At 42.0% G+C, this 22,709-nt stretch overlaps 1 protein-coding gene across 3 annotated transcripts in view; it reads left to right on the top strand.

Annotated features, from left to right (window-relative positions):
• Positions 1 to 22,709, top strand: part of PPP1R14C (protein phosphatase 1 regulatory inhibitor subunit 14C) — a 92,297-nt gene that overhangs the window by 21,029 nt on the left and 48,559 nt on the right. For all 3 annotated transcript variants that reach the window (XR_003941325.1, XM_030195512.1, XM_030195513.1), the window contains exon 2: positions 21,446 to 21,529. Coding sequence is in view for 2 of the 3 variants with exons in the window: in XM_030195512.1 (XP_030051372.1) it covers positions 21,446 to 21,529 (84 nt within the window). In the remaining variant the exon portion in view is untranslated. The remainder of the gene's footprint in view (positions 1 to 21,445; positions 21,530 to 22,709) is intronic.

Below are 22,709 nucleotides of genomic sequence, written 5' to 3'. Positions count from 1 at the left end.
ACATACCTGGCAGAAACCCAAATTGTGGCAACACTCCATACTACAAATCCCAGGGCAAGCAGTTGCTTCCCATGTCTGTCTCAATAGCAGACTATGGACTCTTCCTCCAGGAATTTGTCCAAACCTTTTTAAAACCCAGATACGACACCTCCTCTGGCAAAGTGTTCCAGAGAAAACAAACAAACACAGTAGTAATGGGTGACTTTCAGTTACCCCCAATTGACTGGATAAATGTAAAGTTCCTAGATGAAATCAAGGATTGTTTTATGGAACAGCTGGATTAGGAACCAGAAAGAGGGGGAACAAGTCCAGACCTTGTCCTGAGTGGAACACATGATCTGGTGCAGGAGGTAACAATGCTGGGACCACTTGGCAGTACCAGTCATAACATGATCAAATTTGATTTAATAACTGGAATAAGTACACTCAGGAAATCCAATATGTTGGAATTTAACTTTCAAAATAGAGAGTATGATAAAACTAGTAAAAAAGGCCCGTTTCTGACACAAATGAAACAGGCGCTAGCAAGATTTTCTTTGGAGTGTGTGTGAGAGTGACTGTGTGAGAGAGAGAGAGTGAATGTGCGAGTGTGTGTGAGATTGAGAGTGTGTGCCAGGGGCCCGTCCCTCGCCCCCTGCCTCCAATTTTTAAAAGTCATCTTCACTTACAAAGTCAGGGTTACGGCTGCCGGCAGCAGTGGTAAAACGTGTGCAGTCTCGGCCCTTCTCTCTCTTTCTCAGCTGTGGTCCCACCCTTGTGGAAACAGGAAATGAGGGCGGGACCACAGCTGAGAAAGAGAGAGAAGGGCCGAGCCTGCACACATTTTACTGCTGCTGCCGGCAGCCATAACCCTGACTTTGTAAGTGAAGATGACTTTTAAAAATCGGAGGAAGGGAAGGACGACGGCACCCTCATGCGTGTTGCAATGACGGACCGGGCAGGCATGTTGGGTGATTTTTTTTCACACCGTTGATTGGTTTCTCGTTCTTGTGACGACGTGAGGGTGTGACAGTGAGAGCCAATGAAACGCTGAATGACAGACTTATGAACCCTACACTGCCACAGTGTCACGGAGTCAGCTTCAGAACATTGGAGGTGCTTTTTATTATAGTAGATGAGGAAACGTGTTAAAAAAAAAAAAAAAGCTTAAGAGGAGCAGCTGCAAAGGTCAAACATTTACATCGGGCAGGGATGTTCAAAAATAGTATCCTGGAATCCTAGGCCAGATATTCCACCTATTAAAAAAAGGATGAAGGAACAACTGGCATGGGTAAAAAGTGAGATAAAGGAGGTTATTGCAGCTAAAAACATCTTTCAGAAAATGGAAGATGGATCTGACTGAAGATTTGAAAAAACATAAGGAATGGCAAGTCAAATGCAAAGCACTGATAAGGTATGCAAAGAGACTTTGCCTCAAGGCGGTTGTCGTCTTTTCAAAAAACATAAGATTTTTGAGGTATATTTTGACCCTCAGGGGAGGAATGCTGGTAAGCCTTTTGACTGGGAAGTGTGTGGTGGAGGTGCCCAGCGCTCCCACCAGCTGCCTTCCAGGTGCTGTGGAGGACTTGCAGCTCATCTGCATATCTTCACAGTCTTCTCTGGGGTGACTCCCCAGGTCCACTCCAATTCACTCCGAGCCTTCGCCCCAGCTGCCCAGCTCTCCCACTTGCTGCCTTCTAGGTGCTGTGGAGGACTTGCAGCTCATCTGCATATCCTCACAGCCTTCTCCAGGGTGACTCCCCAGGTCCACTCGGGGCCAGGCACGCAGAGCATTTTCTTTCTACACCTTATGTTTTCTACCAGTTACTACTTATGGCTACTGTACACCTTCTCTTGGTACTGTCTCTTCCTAATCTCTTTCTCCATCTGAAACCACTGTATACTACTGGAATGCACTGCCCACCTTCTGCTTTCATCATCTCACCATATCTTTTGTTGTCTCCCTTCTCAGCTCTCAACCTTAAACATTTCCTTCCTTCCATTCAACCATCTCCATTCTATCTATCTTTCCTTCTTTGCTGTCGTCGTGCCTCACCTACTGTTCTCTGTACTCTCTTGCTCCTTCTCCTGGTTCTGCTGGGGATATCAATCCCAATCCTGGCTCTCCATATCAGCTGTTATCCTATTCGTGCAGATCACACATTGATGTCTCCAATTTAATTTCTGACCCTCTCCTCTCCCCTTCTTCCCTGCCTTTGTCATGTGCTCTGTGGAATGCCCGCTCTGTCTGCAACAAACTTTCCTACATCCACGACCTCTTTATCTCTTGTACTCCATCTGCTTGCCCTAATTGAGACTTGGCTTTGCCTGAAGATTCTGCTTCAGCCGTGGCTCTGTGTCATGGAGGTTACCGTTTCTCCCATACTCCTCGCCCGTTTTTTTTTTTTGTTTGTTACATTTGTACCCCGCGCTTTCCCACTCATGGCAGGCTCTATGCGGCGGGCAATGGAGGGTTAAGTGACTTGCCCAGAGTCACAAGGAGCAGCCTGTGCCGGGAATCGAACTCAGTTCCTCAGTTCCCCAGGACCAAAGTCCACCACCCTAACCACTAGGCCACTCCTCCGCTCCGGTTGATGCAGAGGTGGTCTTGGGCTACTACTTTCACACTCCTGTAGATTTCAACCTCTTCTTTCACCTCAGTCTCGCTGCTTTTCTTCCTTCGAAGTCCACTCCATCCGTATATTCACTCCTCTCCATTTCCAAGTATCAGTCATTTATCAACCCCCTGATAAATCTCTTTCTTCCTTTCTCACTGACTGACACCTAGCTTTCCTTCTTTCTTGAACCTTCATCTCCTTCCCTCATTCTTGGGGATTTTAACATTAATGCTAATGATCCCTCTGACTTATGCCTCTGTTTCTTATTTTAACATTTTCTTTCAATCTCCAACTGTGCTCCACTACCCCCACTCACCAGAACAACCACTGCCTTGATGTTATCTTCTCAAATTGCTCACTCTTCAGTTTCTGCGCCTCAGCTCTTCCCCTCTCTGACCATCATCTGATAACTTTTACACTTAAGCACCCCCCCCCCCCCCAGTCCCGTCCAATCTCAACCAATACATTTAGGAATCTTTAGGTTATTGACCCTTCTTCTCTGTCCTCCTAAGTTTCAAATTTCTTCTCAACCACTATGTTATCCAGATCTGTCAATGAAGCTGTCTCTTCCTATAATAATTCTCTCTGCTCTGAATACTATCGCTCCTTCCATTTCCCATTCTGTAAGACGTACCACACCCCAGCCTTGGTTGACCCCTATAATCCGCTACTTTTTTTTTTTTTTTTGTTACATTTGTACCCCACGCTTTCCCGCTCAATGCGGCAGGCAATGGAGGGTTAAGTGACTTGCCCAGAGTCACAAGGAGCTGCCTGTGCCGGGAATCGAACTCACTTCCTCAGTTCCCCTGGACCAAAGTCCACCACCCTAACCACTAGGCCACTCCTCCACTCCACTCCACCTATTTTCCTGTGCCCATGCTGACTTCATGCATTTCAAATTCTTGCTGACCTCCGTCTAGTCTGCTCTTTCACTTGCCAAACAGGACTACTACATCCAGTTTACAAATTCTCTTGGCTCAAACCCTCAACGTCTCTTTGCCACACTGAACTCTCTCCTCAAAGTACTTGCACCTCCAACTCCCCCTTCACTTTCTCCCCAGACTCTGGCTGAGTACTTTCATAAGGTTCACAAGATTAAACTTGAATTCTCAACCAAGTCACCTCCACTTCTCCTTCCTTTAATCTCTTCTCTCAACCCTTCTTCAACCCCCACCTCCTTTTCTTCCTTTTCTGAATTCACTGAAGAGGAAACTGCACATTTTCTTTCCTCTTCGAAACTAACTACCTGATTCTATTCCCACCCATCTACTTAGCACTATCTCTCCTACTGTCATCCCTTTTATCTATCATATCCTCAATCTTTCACTTTCCACTGCAACTGTTCCTGATGCCTTCAAACATGCTGTAGTCACACCACTCCTCAAGAAACCTTCATTGAACCCTACTTATCGTTCCAACTATCGCCCCATCTCCCTCCTCCCTTTCCTGTCCAAGATACTTGAACGTGCTGTTCTCCGTCATTGTCTTGACTTTCTTTCATCTCACGCTATTCTTGATCCACTTCAATCTGGCTTTTGCCCTCTTCATTCAACTGAAACAGTACTTGCTAAAGCCTCCAATGACCTCTTCCTGGCCAGATCCAAAGGTTTTTATTCTATCCTGATCCTTCTAAATCTGCTGCTTTTGACACTGTTGATCACCGCCTACTCCTTGATGCGCTGTCCTCACTTGGATTTCAGGGCTCTGTCCTTTCCTGGTTTTCTTATCTCCCATTGTACTGTTAGTGTATACTCTAGTGGATCCTCCTGTACTTCTATCCCACTGTCAGTTGGTGTACCTCAGGGATCTGTCCTGGGACCTCTTCTTTTCTCCATCTATTCTTCTTCCCTTGGTACTCTGATCTCATCCCATGGTTTTCAGTATCATCTTTATGCTGATGACTCCCAGATCTACCTCTCCACACCAGAACCTTCAGCAGGAATCCAGGCTGAATTATCAGCCTGCCTGTCTGATATTGCTGCCTGGATGACTCGCCGTCATCTGAAACGAAACATGACTAAGACTGAGCTTCTTATCTTTGCCCCTAAATCAATCTTTCCTCTTCCCCCCCCTGTTCTCTATCTCATCCTCCCTTTCTCATCAGCTCGTAACCTTGGGGTCATCTTCGACTCCTCTCTCGCTTTCTCTGCATTTATTCAACGGACTGCTAAAACCTGTTTCTTTCTCTGTAATATCACCAAAATTTGTCCTTTTTTTTTTTTTCTTTCTGAGCACACTACCAGAACCCTTATCCACACTCTTATCACCTCTCGCTTAGACTATTGCAACCTGCTTCTCGCAGGTCTCCCACTAAGCCATCTCTCTCCCCTTCAATCTGTTCAAAATTCTGCTGCACGACTTATATTCTGCCAGTGTCGCTGTGCTCATATTAGCCTTCTTCTCAAGTCACTTCATTTGCTCAGTATCCGTTTCTGCATACAGTTGAAACTCCTCTTATTGACTTACAAGTGCATTCACTCGGCAGCTCCTCAATACCTCTCCAATCTTATCTCTCCCTACACTCTCCCCGGGAACTCCATTCACTGGGTAAATCTCTCTTATCTGCACTCTCCTCCTCCACTTCTAACTCCAGACTCCATTCCTTTTATCTTGGTGCACCATAAGCCTGGAATATACTTCCTCAGTCTGTACGTCAAGCTTCTTCTCTGGCTGCCATCAAATCTAGGCTAAAAGCCCACCTTTTTGATGTCACTTTTAACTCCTAACCCTTACTCACTTGTTCAGCACTCATTTTTATCATTCCCACCTTTGTAACTCCCTTATCCCTTATTTGTCCTGTTTGTCCTAGTTAGATTGTAAGCTCTTTCGAGCAGGGACTGTCTCTATGTCCAGTGTACAGCACTGTGCATGTCTAGTAGCACTATAGAAATGACTAGTAGTAAGAAGCTGGTAAAAGAATTAGGCTGTTTTGGTCCAGGGGTAAAAGAAGGCACTCAGGGAGGAGAAAGCCATAGTAGAGAGCTTAAATGAATTCTTGCTTCAATCTTCCCTGCAGAAGATGTGGGGGAGATACCGCTGCCAGAAATTGTATTTAATAGTGATAAGTCGGAGGGACAAACATCTCTGTAAATGTGGAGGGTGTAGGACGCAGTGTTCTATTGTGGATTAAGAACTAGTTAAAATAGAAAACAGAGTAGGATTAAATGGTCAATATTCTCAATGGTAAAGGGTAGATTGTGGGGTTCCCTAGGGATCTGTGCTATAACCACTGCTTTTTCACATTTATAAATGATTTGGAATCATGAATAATGAGTGAGGTGATCATACTTGCTATGACACACTTATCCAAAGTTGTTAATTCACAGGAGGATTGTTTAATTGCAAGAGGACGTTACAAGACTGGGAGGACTGGCATTCAAATGGCAGGTAACATTTAGTGTGAGCAAGTGCAAAGTGATGCATGTAGGGAAGAGGAACCCAAACTTTAGCTGCATGATGCAAAGTTCTATATTAGGAGTCTCCACCTAGAAAATGGATGTGGGTGTGCTCGTTGATACATTGAAACCTCTGTTCATGTGCAGTGGTGGCTAGGAAAGTAAATACAATGTTAGGAAAGTAAATACAATGTTAGGACATTGTTAGTAAAGGAATGGAGAACAAAACTGAGAATATTATGATTCCCTTGTATTGCTCCATGGTGTGACTGCACCTAGAGTATTGTGTGCAATTTTGGTCACCATATCTCAAAAAAAAAAAAAAAAAAGAGAGTTACAAAAGGTACAGTGAAGGGTAGTGAAAATGATTAAGGGAATGGACATACTTCCTTATGAGGAAAGTCACATTGAGCCTACAAATAGGTGGGGAAATGTGGGATACAAATGTAACAAATAAATTAAATAAAGAGGCTCTTTAGCTTGGAGAAGAGACAGCTGAAGGGGGATATGAGAGAGTGGAATGGAACAGGTAGAGATGAATTGCTCATTTACTTTTTCCAAAAGTACAAGGACTAGGGGGACATACAATGAAGCTACTAAGTAGTAAATTTAATAAATTTTAAAACAAATTGGAGAAAATATTGGCTTAATATATAATTAAACTCTGGAATTTGTTGCCAGAGAATGTGGTAAAGGTAGATTAGCAGGGGTTAAAAAGATTTGAACAAGTTCAAAAAATAATTTAAATAAAAATAATCCATAAACCATTATTAAGACTGACTTAAGAAAATCCACTGTTTTTTTTTTTTCCTGGGATAAGCAGCATAAAATCTGTTTTACTCTTTTGGGCTCTTGCAGGTACTTTTGACCTAGATTGGTCACTGTTGGAAACAGGATATTAAGATTGATGCTCCTTTTGGTCTGTCCCAGTATGGTGGTGCTTATGTGCTTATTAGTTAAGCAACCTTGAGTACATATTTCCTGTATGAAATGAGGCAGTAGGGAATGCACAAAACGTTTTGAGATGGTTTTCTTGGAATAGAATAACTTCTTTTTTTTTCCTTTCTACTACTAACATGGTGGCAACCATTTTTCTCTTCTAGGTGTTCTTTTTTGGTATAAAGATAATGCTCCTTAAGGGTTTACACCAAGCCTATAATGTACAGGAGGTGAAATGAATCAGTATGATGTTAGTAAGTCATGGAAATCAATGTCTTTATGGAGTTAAACTTTTTCTTACAGTTTAATTCTAAAAGCTTTTTATTTTGTTTCCCATGAGCAAAGATAGCAGAAACCTTTTGGTAATCACCCCACTGAGGCTTAGTGTATACTTCTATGAAACTCATTGGGGGAACAGGAGTACAGATCAGCTGGTTGCTTGCACCTGAAAGATTCCTTATAATATACAATTCCTCTCCATGATCTCAAGGCAGCGTTGTGAGCATAATGGTTTATCTACCCTTACAATTGTTTATTCCTGGGTGAATTTTTGCACACAGTTTTGGGGATTTCTGTGTAGTTTAGTGTTTTGACAGATTTCCCCCATCATAAGGCCTGAAATCCCTTATTTTGCTGTCCTTGGGCTCTAGCCTCCCAGCAAGACCCCTAATTCTGTCTGTTCCAAAGCTGCCTTCCATATGCAGTAGTCCCACCTCTTCCTCCCCACAGGCGCACACCCCCTACCTTCATTCTTCCTCCTTTTCCTCACCAGTTAATTGTATCTTTCTTAGTCACCTCTCCCTTGGCACACCCTTAAGCTTATCCTCCCCCCCCCCCCCACACACACACACACCGTGCTAGCTCTATCCCCCCTTCCCAAATCTCTATATCTATGGCATGCACTTGGCCACCAGCAACATCTGTTCTCAATGTCGCTCTCCTCCTCCCCCCCCCCCACAGAGATCATGTGGCAAGAGGCGCAGGGAGTGAACCACACATAAGGCCACGTGCTCGAACTGTTTTTAAGTGAACCATGCTATACAGCCCTGCGGTTCAAACATGCAGTTGGCTCTAGGCTGGAGGAGGAGGAAGTGGCCTCCTGCAGTAGTACACTTCCTGCTCCTCTTGCCATGTAGTCTCTGGGGGGGGGAGGGGGGAGAGAATTCAAAGATCTGATGCTGGTGCCTCAGCAGAGTTCAGTGCGTTCTGTGGAGGTGGAGAATTTTGCACAAAAATCCCTCAGGAATAACTGAAGCCAATGAGAAGTATTGTGCAAATGTGTTGCTGCCTGTTTAGGCTCTTCAGTTCAGTATACTACAGAGGAGGAAACAAGTATTTGCACATAATGACCCAGTTCTTGTGAAAATATTTTTTTTCCTCCTAAAGTGGCTAGCATTCTGTTTTAGCAATTTGCATCTGCAAGTGACATTTGAACTTATCATGCATTCCTTGAGCTCCTAAATTGGATTATCTTTCAGAAGCCATCAATTCACATTTAATTGGGGGTGGTGGGGGGAGGAGGAAATCTATGTAAGGACATATGTGCTATTATGCATGAATTCATACACTAATTCTGTGATGTTCTTTGGAATATTTGTCCCCTCTGCTTTCAGGTATTTTTTGAGTGGAGATACATTTTTGTATCCATTAACAAGGACTGGAGTCATAACGGGGGTAGAATAAGTGTAAGGAAGCAGTTATCTATAAAACTGTCCACTGTGCAGACTTCACTTACCTAGGAACCAAATGGTGGAACTCCTTACCGCCCAAAATAAGAAATATAAAGGAATAGACTAGATTCCGCAAAATCCTCAAATCATTCCTATTCAACAAACCCACAAAAAGAACAACAATATCTCAAACAATTATTGCCTGAATTGGTTGTTAACTCTATTTACCATTAACTTTCTCTTTGCTTCATGTACAATTTCTTATTCATAAGATTTTCTAAACATCCCTAGCTAACCCAGTATGTTTGATACTGTATTGTAAAATTGGATTCTTACAACAAATTACTTTCTTATGCATTATTCTTTGTTATGTATTCTATACTGTTTATTGTAAGCCACATTGAACTCAAACTTGTTTGGGATAATGTGGGATATAAATGTCACAAATAAAATAACTAGACTCTAGGGTATTCAATTTATAAGTTTACCTGTGAAGATCTGTGTTGAATGCCTTTTCAAAATATGTATATACTATATCCAGTACTCTCTTCAAATCTAGCTCTTCACACCCAGTTAAAGAAATTGATCGGATTCCTCTGAGAAAATACAGTTCTGCACTAGCCTTTTGTTTTAGCATTTCATTACTTTACTCTCCACTGGTCAGACTAACTGGCTTATAGTTCCTAGCCTTTTCCTTATTTCCACTCTCTTGTCACTCTCTTGTGGAGAATGTCAGACAGTTGGAGCTACCAGAATAAAACTAGTTGCTTGGTAGTTCTTCTTTCCAGCTTAATCGTAACCATCTAAGCGTCATTCCACAAGATCCCTTAAAAGAGGTTGACGTGAATGGAAGAATAGTTAATTCATACGGTACAATATCTTTTAAGATTTCTGAGTGAAACACTAATACACTCCAATGTGCAAAAGTAAATTTAAAATGGGTGTTAAAACACTGCAAGAATGGGGGTGGGGTGGGGGCAGCACTAGCGAGCTGATTCGAAGATGGCCACCTAACCCATTTGCTGTCCCACCCCAAGGAAACAAAAGCTCTTGTATTTGCAGTATCCTGCTATTCTGCTGCTAACTGTAACCCTGACAATGGGAATGTACCCAGGAACAGATTGAGAGCAAAAGCAAGAGTAAATGTCAAGCTAACGAATGCTCCAGCAATAGCAGTATTAATTAGACCTAATTAACAGTGTGGGGATACCTCTCAATCAATTCATATATACTCCCTAACACATATAGCTTATGTCCAATATTGTATCATTCCAAGTAGTGATATCATATATTTTATTTTTTACATGTTTTAATATATTTATATTTTCGGGGGTCTTCAGATATCAGATTCATTTCCACCATACAGGGGATTTTTCCCCCAAAATTCTTAATGGTGTTTTTCAATTCTTCATTGACCAACCCGATTTTTATAAATTGATTCTTATAAATATTATCTTATGTTATCTAGTATTTAGCATTACTTAGCTTCAGTTTCAGTTAGTTGACAGTGAAGCAGCAAATTTTCTTTCCATTCCATTCAAACCTCTGCCGACTTGGCCAGGTTTCGTTTGTACTTCATCAGGGAAGAGGTTTGCTACAATAAAAAATATCATTAAAAAATGTTTCCTCTTATTCTTCCAAGCATAAACATATCACTACTATCTTATTCAATTCATCATAAATTCTTTACCATTGTATGTTCACTTCCGTGTCCCAAAGAAAATGGCTGCGGCGTTCTCTAACGCTACTACAATTTAAATAGACCTCAGCTGATTCTAACTCCTCTGCTCTGATAGGTTCCTTTACATCTATTAACCACCAATCAGAGACCACCAGTCCAATTCGGAATTCAATCCATGCGGTTGCAAAGAATGTAATTGAAAAATCATTTTTTGTTCTTTATGATTCAGGAAAAATCCAATGTCACCACCCTCCCATCCCAACTGAATATGATCTATAATTCTCCATTTAATATCCTTTATCTGATGATTTTTATCTATCCAGTGTTGAACAATTGGAGCTGATGTAATTTTATTGTTAATACGAGATTTATGTTCATTTAGTCTAGTTTTAATTGGGCGGCTAGACCTCCCAATATAAATCATTTGACATGGACAAACAATGGCATACACAACATTCTTAGAGTTGCAATTCGTATAGGAGCGAGACATTAAAGGACGTGTTATACCCAGAGGTATCCATGTTATACCTTCAATTGTCAATTCACACCATTGACAGGTTTTACATTTATAGTGACCTAGTTGTTCATCAGAATTCACCGTGTATTCAAGTTTTTTGTATGTCAACATCTCTCCTATCGTTTTGCCTCTTTTAAATGCACCGATCGGATGGTCCCTAAAACAGGCATGAATCTGTATAATTTTCCAGTTGTTATGTATACTTTCAGTAATACGAGAGCTTAAACTAGAATAGGGAATAACCATCACTAATTTATCCACTTCCACTGAATTTTTATATTGTAGTAATAAATCACGATGAGAATATTTAGCTCTCAAGTATGCTGCTTTAATAATTGCTTTAGGGTAACCTCTCTTTTGAAAACGAGTAGCCATTTTAGATGCTTGCATCTCGAACATCATATCTTCTGAACATATTCTCCTTGCTCTCAACATCTGACTCACTGGTAAACTTTTTTTCAAATGATACGGATGGAAGCTAGTAAAGTGAACATACAATGGTAAAGAATTTATGATGAATTGAATAAGATAGTAGTGATATGTTTATGCTTGGAAGAATAAGAGGAAACATTTTTTAATGATATTTTTTATTGTAGCAAACCTCTTCCCTGACGAAGTACAAACGAAACCTGGCCAAGTCGGCAGAGGTTTGAATGGAAAGAAAATTTGCTGCTTCACTGTCAACTAACTGAAACTGAAGCTAAGTAATGCTAAATACTAGATAACATAAGATAATATTTATAAGAATCAATTTATAAAAATCGGGTTGGTCAATGAAGAATTGAAAAACACCATTAAGAATTTTGCCAGCAATAGCAGTGGCATGGAGAACTACAGGACCTGCTTGGGCTCTATGCCAGTGATAACATAAGGCGCTCCCAGTATGGTTAGAAGTACTTACTCGCCTCGCCTTTCAGCCTTCCTTCAAATCTGAATTGGTGGACTGGGGAGAGGTCAAGAGGAGGTTTCATTTTGATGCTGGATTCAAGTCTGCCCATTTTAATACTAGTACAATAAGCAGCAGTAAGTGGCAGACAGTCTCTGATCACAACTTTGGGCAGTCACTTTAAGCAGCAGTGCTGCTCCATCATGATTTGGTACTATGTATTAGCACTTGCAGCTCCCTTTTCAGATTACCTATGTGGAACAAGTACGCTGTTTTAGAGATTGCAGCTGCACTGATCTCTGCATGGTTGATGCAGTACATAGCTTAACAGAGTATCTGACCAAGAACAGCTGCAGTCATGGAGCTCTAGGACATGATGAGATAACATACTTTCAGTGCCTCATCAAATGTTTTTAAATTGATTTATGAATGCTAACAGTGACCCTTGAGATAAAGATATATTTTACAGAATCTGAGTCCAAAATGAGTTTGATTAGCTTCATTGTTTGGAAATGATTAAAACTCTAGAGGTGACCTACAAATTCTATTTTAGATGGAACCCAAAACCAGTCATGCAAAATCACTGGCAGAAGTGCAGCAGACCCTGCCCCAGTGAAAAAAAAATATTGCTCGATTTACAAGAGTCAGACGTTCCATGGATTCAGTAACCAATACTCTAAATTTTACAAACTCAGCGTTAATGCCTTGTGCTTTAGATTTCTAAACAACTGGGCAGGCTCATAGCTCAATATGGATATCTGTCTGATCTATTTTTTAAGCTCCCTTTTATTTATACATTTTCTGAAGGCAATATACTTAAACAAAACATACAAACAGCAACTAAGTCCCTTAACTTGCTGGTTTAGTTAGCTTGTCTCAAAAACTATGAAACCTATGTTATATAAAATGTTTTATACATTTTTGGGATCTTGCCAGGTATTTACTCATACTACTCCTCTCCTCAAGACCCTTCACTGGCTCCCTATCCGTTTTCACATCCTGTTCAAACTTCTACTAACCTATAAATGTACTCACTCTGCTGCTCCCCAGTATCTCTCCACACTCGTCCTTCCCTACACCCCTTCCCGTGCACTCCGCTCCATGGATAAATCCTTCTTATCTGTTCCCTTCTCCACTACTGCCAACTCCAGACTGCGCCTTCTGTCTCGCTGCACCCTACGCCTGGAATAAACTTCCTGAGCCCCTACGTCTTGGAACCCCTGCCAGCTAAACCAGGGGGCCCAGGCCCCTATGGCCCCCGTAGCTATGCCATTGCTCCCACCTCTGACATTTCAGTTATAGGGAGGTCCCTTCATATATACCTGACGCAGCAACCTAACTGAAAGAATCAGCCAGTTCACATCTTCACACTTAGAAGGTGAAGGCACGTGCTCGAAGAGTAAGGATTCAAAGAGGATCAGGGGCAAACAGAGCTAAAACAGTTGCTGCCTTGTTTTAGTGGACAGGAATGGGGAACTTCTCACCAAATCCTAAAAGAAAGGAGCAGGAGGTCAGTTTGTGTTTCCACTACATCAGCCAGGGTGCCCTGGTTGGGTGGGGGCAGGTTATGCTATGTGACTATATGGGGGAGGAGACTATTTTAGGGACCTTTGAGGGACCAGGCTGGCCACTTCATGGGGAAGGGACTCTCCTTTCCCCCCACACTGGCAGCTTTGTTCTGCAATGGTCCTGGCTCTCACATTGAAGGTTGCTTTTCCTTTTTTTTTTGTCAGGGTGGCCTCCCTTCTTGAAAATTTAATAAAGATCTTTGCTGTAGGTAGAAGCACTAAACAGGAATGTCTATTGCATTAATTTAAAGGTGGAACCTGTAGTAATTGCTTTTTGACACACTGTCAAGTGGTAATGACCCTGATTTGTAGATTGTCCATCTTTTATGGATGATTGATTGATCTTAGGTTTCCATTCCTAAACAGTTATCTGAAAAAGGCAATAGTGTCTGTGAGGCTACAAAATCTGTTGATCCACATAGGAAACTTTCCCCACACAGAAATAACCTGCTTTGAGTATTGTACATTTTGGTATAGAAATATTAAGAGACTGCAGCCAAAATTTCAGGAAGTACACAGGTCATTATGTATCCCAGGTGCTAATGGCATCTGTTCTTGTTGCCTGGGAGAGTACTACTGTCATATTGCACAGCAGGTTTTAATGAGACCTGGTAATGTTAACTAAATGGAAGTTGTAGAAAACCATCAAACTCAATAACTATGAGCACAGTTTTCTTTGATATTGATTTGTTTTTTCTGAGGTGAGGTGGAAGGGAGTGCCATAGTTTAGGGCCCAGATAACTGAAAGCTGTTTCACATGAAGTGTTTAGGTGCAGAACAGGAGGGGCGGGGAGAGAGGTTATCAGTGGAACAGAGAGAATGGGAGGGGGTATAGGGAATGAATAGGTGGTTAATATAGGCTGGGGCAGTAGGAAAGTGGCCTCTGTAAACAAGAATTATCTTAAATTGACTGGAGAGGACAGCTAATCAGTGTTGTGCAGGGCAGAGGAGCATTAGCATGATCAAAGTGGCAGGGCCGGTCTTAGGAAGAGGCAACCGAGGCGGCCGCATAGGGCCCCACTCCTAAGGGGGCCCCGCGCGGCGCGCCTCAATTCTGCCTCGCTCCGACCTCCGCCACTGCTCGCCTTAGTCGCCTGAGATGAACCCCATTCCCACGGCTCAGCCGCTCCGCTCCCGCCACCACCGGCGCAGCGCCCACCCCCCGGCTTGGGCCCGCTTAGCCCGCCGTCAGCTCCCAAGTCCCCGGACCCCGGTGACTAATTAAACGATGCCAGTGAGCCAGCCCAGGCAGGGACGGCCCCGCCCCCAACGGCGACAACAGACAGTTGCAGCGCGACGGCTCACCTCCAGGCTCCAGCTTCCCGCTCAATGTCCCGCCTTCTGATGTATTTCCGGACGCGAGGGTGGGAGTCACTGAGCGGGAAAAGCTGGAGCCTGGTTGGAGGTGGTGAGGACGTGAGGTGAGCCATCGTCGCTGACGCCAACAGTTGTGCACTTATGCCAAATCAAAATCGGATTCCATGCAGGCAGGAGATCAGGAGAAGTGTCTCTCTCATCTAACGACGCTTGCAGACGGTGCAAGGGTTGGAAATGTCTGCCTCCCTGAGAGGAATTTGGCCCAACAACATTAGTTGCTGGAGAAGCTGAGCAAGTAAGATCTTCTGGCTTGGAAGAGGCTGTTTCTAACACATCTGGGTTATTTTCACATAGATCTGCAGATATTTCTCCTGATAAAAATGTGGATGGCAATAGCAGATTTAGCTAAAACACTGCTTCCAGTAATTAATGATATGACACCTCGAGTTAATCATTTGGAAGCTAGACTGCAATCACAGGAAGAAAAGATTACTAAGCTAAAATCTGAGAATGGAAATCATGAAGTAGCAAAATCTGATATAAAGTAGGTACAATCAGTTCAAACTATTTTAGTAACTGATGTGGCTACTTGCCTCTCTGGTTTGATGGGTTACAGAGTAATAGGGGAATTTGAAAGTACTGGATCTTTTCTTAATATTTTTCCTTTACTCTCCTTTGTTATGAGAATTGGAACTACTAATTGTAGTGGACTTGAACTGAATAATTTCTGGGGAGGGGAGGTTTCATGATAGCATTGTGCTTATTTCAATCAGTTTTTTGTACAAGTTTAGCTTCATTTGTCTTTATTTGAAATTTCATAAATTTCTAAAAATGGAATAATCTTATCAATGGGGTGGAGCTAGGATGGGCCCCCCACCAAATTGGTCTGCATAGGAGCCCGCACTTGCTAAGACCGGCCCTGCAAAGTGGTGAGCATGATGAAGTAGTATAACAGCGGTGGATTGACATTTGAGAGAATATAGAGGAAGACCTGCCTAGAGTTGCAGTAATCAAGATGAGATATGATTGGGTCAATAAGGAGGATACAGATCAGAGACGGGGGGAGGGTGCACAATATGGATGTGATTCAAGGCAAAGGCGCATTGAACAACTGTGTTGGTTTTAAATGTGAGTTTGTCAAACATGAAACCCAGAATTTTGATGGAAGGTCAACAAGTATGGAGAATAGTGTTAGGGGTCAGAAAAGAGGATGGACTCACAATTTGAAGTGTTTAGGAAGAGGAAATTGTCCTTCATAGTTGAGGCAGTTGTTTAAAGAATTGATTGAAGTGGATGGGTGAGAGACATGACAAAGAATTTGCATATTGTCAGCATAGCAATAGGAGGTACAGCCTTGTTCTTGGACAATAGTTAGAAGAGGTGCAAGGAAAATTATTAAAGAGGAGTGCAAGAGTGGAGCCATGAGGAACACCTAACTGAAGATGAAAGATTGAAGGCATGACCTGGTTGTGGAGCAGTTGTAATGTGTGCTCTGAGAGGGAGATTTGGGCGTGCCACTGCAGCCTGGTGCTCTGGGTTTTATTTCTTTAACCATCTGGCCTGCACCACATTACATGTGGTGTCTGATAGTGCAGGTGGTCTTGCACATGTGGTATGTAATAGGTGCTTCTGTGGTAATTGTCTGCCCTGTATGGTAAATGCAGGGCAGATGGTGTCTACACTCCTGCGTTCACTGTACAGTCTTTGTACATACCACATGGTAATTATTACATAACTGTGCAATAAGGGTAAAATTTATTGCAGCTCAAAAGGGACCCCTTAATTAATTTTTTTTTTTTTTGCAGCATCAATCAGATTAGTAACGGTCCAGTCCATTTTGCCGTGGCACATGTCCCCTTCATAGACACATTTGTGGACCGGGAGTGAGTGCATTGCCTAGAGCTGAGTGTTTTAACAAAATGATGGTTATAGCAAGATCCCAGTTTCTTTACGTTTTGCTTTGCTAAATGGCTCTTCACATGTAACAAAATCTAAGTCTGCATGATTGCATTTACTAAGGGTTTTACAGTTACTGTGTAGTGATTCCAAAATTGTGTGGTAACAGTAAAACTTCTGTGTTTGCTACTGGGAGCATTCCCGGCATTTTACACGTGCAGTTATCATAGAAAACATAAAAAAAACATAACTGTGTGGCAGATGCAGTTAGCAACACCTTTTGATGTGTGACGGCAATCTCTGCATTAACTGTAAGGAGCAGTCTGTGTTCATTCTGTGCCTCCTTCTGCCATTTAATGCAGCAATTCCCATGTTAACAACTAATAGAGCTTAGTAAATAGGCCTTTTTTATTTCTTTGTCAAGTTATTTTTCATTCATGCTTGACTTTAAAATCCCTTATTTACAGTAACTAATCAGTGGTCTTTTGATTTGACCCACTGAATCAGTTCAGAGATACAACTGCAAGCCTACAAAGTTATAAGATTTAACTGAAGTGGCCAGGAATAGAACAAATGTATTTGGATTAAGCTCATGCCTGTTCACTAGTAGCTCAAAGTGAGTTACATTCAGGTACTGTAGGTATTTCCCTGTCTCCGAGGGGCTTACAACCTACAGGATGTTTGTACCCGAGACAAGGGAGTCTTAAAACTTCCCAAGATTATAAGGAGCATCTGTCATAGGCATCACTTTTTTTGTACCGTGTTGTGGAATGTGCATCCCCCCCCCCCCCCAAAAAAAAAAAAATGCCTTAGCACCCCAGCCAGAATCTGTGCACTTCCTGGACAAGTTTGGCATTGCATCCCCCAATCCCTCGGATCTGGTCTTTCTCCCCATAGCTACAAGTTTGCAAACATATGTTGACTGATGGCAATGATTTTAGATCAGGCCTTCCTCTGGTCTGCCCTGGGGTCCTGCCGTCTGCTGTAACCATTTTGCTGCATAGGCAGGATGCAGCAGTGGGAAAGACTCCGGGCAGCTAAAGGAAAGCCTGATCTAATCGCTGCCGACTACCACTGTACCTTTGTAAACTTATGGCTAAGGGGTGAGAGACTGGACCTGAGAGGGAGTAAAAAGGTAAGGAAAGAGACTGGATATGTGAGAAGGAAAGGGGGTGGGAAAGAGGAGACAGGAGAAACAATGTACCCACAGAGAAACTAAGGAGAAACGCTGCACATGAAGCAAAGGAAAGAGGGATAACATGGTGCACATGAAAAGATGGGAAAACTGGATTTGAGAGGGAGGTAGACAAGTGTAGAACGTAGATGTAGGGGAGGGAAGAACAAAGGAGGTGAGAAGAAATAGCAAATGGACAAGTGGACCTGAAAATGAGTTAAGAGGGAAGCAGAGACTGGGAGCAAGATTAGAATAATAAAATCACAAGTCAAAGGTAGTAAAATGATTTTATTTTCAGTTTAGTGATTGAACTATGTCAGTATTGAGAATTTACATATGTTGGCTTTATTTTGCACAAACTGTACAGGAGGACATAACATCTCTTTCTGTGGTGGTGCACAACATAGAGTCTGGTATCTAATTCTTAGTTTTTGTCTGCATGTTTTTTTGTGATCCCCTGTTTTGTCTTCATGTCTTTTTTTTTTTTTTTTTTTTTTTTTTTTTTTTTTGTGGTCCTCTATTTTGTATCAGGTGAGTCATGTTCTGCATCTGTGACTCAGGTGAAGGATTCTGCTAGCACGTGATTTCTGTAGGAATCTGTAACGGTCTAATTTGTTCCAGTTTCCCAGTAGCAGGTATATTGATACTCTCTAGGGTCCAGTGTAATATAAGGGCTATTATAATTTGATTAGTTTCCTATATAGGTTTTGGAGTGTCTATGCAGGGTTTTGTGTTGTTTTTGCAGTGTCTAGCCTGTTTGAAAATTAAAAATGCACAAGACTGGTGGTTTCCACAACCAATCGATTCGCCACACAAACAAAAACCGATCTGCTTTAAACAGTGTGTCAGTGGAAGGAGCGGTTCCTGGGATGATTCAGAATTTTTATTTTTTTGTGCGTTGAGTTACAAAGGAGAAAAGTTTCATTGTTGGGGAATATGGAGTTTTGTAATGCAGAACTGGAGCTTCAGGGTTTATATTGAGATTCTGAACAATTCTGTAGAGAATCCAAACTCCATGCCTACATAATATTCAACAAATTCTTTTATCAATTATAATGGCAGTTACACTGGGTAGTTGAAACTGGCTAGAGGGGGAAGGATTCTTTTATGCATAGACTGTGCTGTTTTATTTCTAATTATGTGTGTTGGGAGGGGGGTGGGGTTATGATATGCAGAAATGTTAGTTTTCCTTGTTCCCTGTTGCCACCACAAATATTTTTCTGTGTAGAGATGCTGCTGGTGTCTATGGGATTTAAACCCTGGTTTCCCTGCTGTTCTAACAACTCGATGGCTACTCCACTTTAAAGACATTGGTATAGCTTGGTGTCCTTGCCCGCCACCCCCCCCCCCCCCCCGAGAGGCACCATGGTCTCCTTCAGTACGAGGTGCAGGTTGGGTTATTTTAGCTTGAACCTTACCTGTACTGTAGTCAAAGCTTATAGAAGAGGCTGGGAATTACACACAAAAAGCAACCCCACCCCCCAAAAAAGTGAAATCAACATCAAAGATGTAGATAAAAGGATTTTATTAAGACACCACCACACTATTAAAATCAATGTGGCTGTTTCGGCATCATGTCTGCCTTTTGAGGTAGAATAAATTCTATGGAAACAAAACAAATATTAAAATTTTTTTTATACCAAAGTACTTGATCACCTTCACTATGACATTTAAACATTTTTATCGCAAAATATCCTCATTGCGTATCAAAAGTTAATAAACCGTAATTGTTGCCCTTCACTATTATCTCTAAGATACAGACCATTGGTCAGTAGATGCCTTTCTAAAATAAGTAGAATTGTGTTGTTCACCGCAAGTACTTTCACCCACCCATTAGTGACTTGAAGAACAAATTTGAAAAGAAATCGGTATCCTTTTATTTGTCTGAAAAAATGCAGTATTTATACGGTAACTGAACAGAGATGAGCTTGATTGCTCCCATTGTAAGAAATGATAGATATAAAGTAAAATTAATGTGCAATTATTTTAGAGGAGCGAGTACTGAGTGGGGTCACTGCACTTAAATTGAACATGAAGGGCATCTATATGCAAAGAATCGTTCTGAGGGTTTAGCATTTTTGTGCTGCACATATGGTGACCACCGATATACCAAACATTACACTTTGATCAGTGGACCACTGTATCTCTAAATTACTGCTTCAGTGACTTCTTCCCTTCCATACTTATTTGGGGTTTTCTAATATACCACTGATTGATCTTAAAATGTTTCCTCCATGAGTAGTGAATCATTAAGGACTTAATTGTATATAGGTATGTGATACCCCCTTGTGAGCATTTCCGAGTCCTAGTCCAACCTGGCAAGAGTCCCCCTCTGGCACGCTGCTTGGAATACCTAGTGTCTGGTACCTCCACCTTGGGAATAAAGTGGGTGGGATTTCCCTCCCCCCCCCCCCCCCCCCCCACTCCAGAAAACTCAGACCACTTGTGAACAAGGCTAGCTGAAATGTTAAGTTGTAAAAAGTTCAAGAAACTGTTATATAAACACAGTAAGCCATTATTATATATTCTTATCAAAAATACTTCACATATTAAGCCTTCTGGGCGAATGGTTTTCAGTAAGCAACCTATTAACCTTTAAACAGTGCTCTTGGGACCAGTTAGTCTCTCTACCAATGTGGCAACTTTAGTCATATCTCCCTGTTCCTTCATCAGTTTTTTTTTTTATTATTATTAGTATTAACTGTGATCTTCTTGCTCCTAAATGGAATCCTTCCCTGCCCATCCCCACTATATCTCACACTTCCGCTGTAGCACTCTTGGTGGCTGCTGGACATCCAACGAGGGGCTGAGTTAGTTTGCCTTAGCCAGTCTCTGCCGCTGGGCTCCCAAGGGCCTTTCTGATGCTGGGCTTTGGGTGCCGGTTTGTGCTGCCAAGAGCTGCTGTTCCGCTGGGCCCTCTCATCTTCCTGGTGGGCCCATCCGCTGTCTTCAAGAAGAGGCTCCTGGGTTCACTTCCCTGTCAGGTCCACAGCTCTTAGGTTTTGTGCGAGTCTAGCTCTCTCTTGATTCCAGATGGGTCTGAATTTCAGGGAGGTCATGGCTAGCCTTGCCCAATTATATTCAGGTGAGGTGTTTTTCCTGACCCCATCTCCAACTTCAGTTACCTTCATTTAATGTGTGCTTTGTTAACACCAACTTTATTCACCAACTTTAATGTGTAATCATCCTCAGTGTGTGTAAATGTTGATCAGTTGCCTTTCCTTACAGTGAACAGTTTACATATCTAGCCTACTCTGCATTTACCTAGTTGACTGAGTGTGCCAAAATATTATATTTTCAAAGGTATAGAAGTGTTGAGAAGTTGAGCATATTGAGAATTAGTTAACAGTGAGCTCCCTTCATTGCTTAAAATTGTGTATAGTGCCTGGTTATCGTTACCACCTAGGGTTAGGCAGAACTGTTATAGCTATCCTACCTGCGAATGCTGTAACAAAATTGTTTATACCTCGCTGCACTGAAGCAGTATGATCATTCTGCCAAGTTCATATTCTGCTACTGAGGGTGGAGATTCCAAGTTATCTTTTGAGATCAAAACCATGCTTTGTGGTTTTTCAAGCAACTGAGGAGTTACTTGCTGAGTTGTTTAAGGTGCCTGAATTTGCTGAAATTACACTGGATTTGAATGGCACTTGAGCAAAAGTGAACGTTATTGAACTCTGACTGGAATAATCGGTGTTTTTGGAGATGTTGCCCCTCTATTTCCTTATATGACATGGATAAATGAGCATGCCAAAGCAGAGTTTTGCAAGATCACTACCTTTAACACGGTATTCTCCACTTTCAGGAAGAAGAGATGCCAGAAGTGGAAATTGACATAGATGATCTTCTAGAGACTACCAGTGATGAAGAGCGAGCTCTCAAATTGCAAGTAGGTGGCTTCTGAATTTTGTCCTGGGAATAATTTGTACGTTAATTAAGTTCACATATGCCATTGGTAATTCCTCGTAATTATGTCTTACTCCATGCACACTAAGTGAAAGGAAAGGGGGTGGGGGCTTGATATACCACTTTTCTGTGGTTACAATCAAAGCAGTTTACATACTATATATGGAAATTAATTTGTACCTGGGGCAATGGAGGTTTAAATGACTTGCCCGGAGCTGCAGTGGGAATCGAATCCGGTTCCCCGGGTTCTCAGGCTGCGCTACTAACCATTAGGCTTCTCCTCCAGTAAATGAAGAAGGGAGACTCCAAGGTAAGCAATTCTTGCAAGTCGGGAATGTGGTTGATAACTGATAAGAGGCATTATCAGCAGTACACTATTTTTATAAACTGCATCTGACCCCGCTCCCTTTCAGAGCTGCTGCTGACCCTGCCCCCCTTGGTCATGTTAGCTATGCGGGTCATGGCACTAAATATTTGTGACACCTGCATAACTGCCACCTGTACCACACCCAACCTGGAAACATAGCAAGGAGAAACAAAAGCCTCATGAGTGAATGCATCAGCAAAAAAGGAGTGAGGTCAAACAGAGAAGAGTCCAAGGTACGAGTCCAACGATGGTACTGTCATAACATGACGACACCAACTGTTTAGGCTCAAAAGACATGCATTAGGAGTCCATCACAGATATTGATATCAGTCTGGTATATACATAATCGGGGAATAAAAATAGTGTCTGTGTGCCAATGTGAAACTGCTTAGGTATACAGTTATTCTGAGAGGCTGGCACACTCAACTTATGTTTTGAAGAAACATTTGATCTTTAATCTTCTATATATCTACGAACTAATAGCATCAATAGTTGTAATGGACTCCTGATGCAGGCATTTTGTGCCAGAACAGAGCTGTATCGAGTCCCATGTTAGGTGTTCCTTTCCACTGTTTTTTTTATTTTAATTTTAATTTTTTAATTTTTATTTTATTTTGGAATACAAAATTTGTAATAAACATTAATAAATTGATGTGAATTTTACATCTTGGACTCTATTTTACTTTCTTTCTTGGACCTCCATCCTTTTTACTGCCACCCCTGACCTGCCCATATTTTTTATGGGCCAGTTGGAGCTGACATTCAGCAGCTCTGCCCAGTTAAGTGCTGCTGAAAA

Source organism: Microcaecilia unicolor, chromosome 3, assembly GCF_901765095.1.
Source record: "Microcaecilia unicolor chromosome 3, aMicUni1.1, whole genome shotgun sequence".
NCBI lineage: Eukaryota > Metazoa > Chordata > Amphibia > Gymnophiona > Siphonopidae > Microcaecilia > Microcaecilia unicolor.
This window is presented reverse-complemented; position numbering and strand designations above follow the sequence as displayed.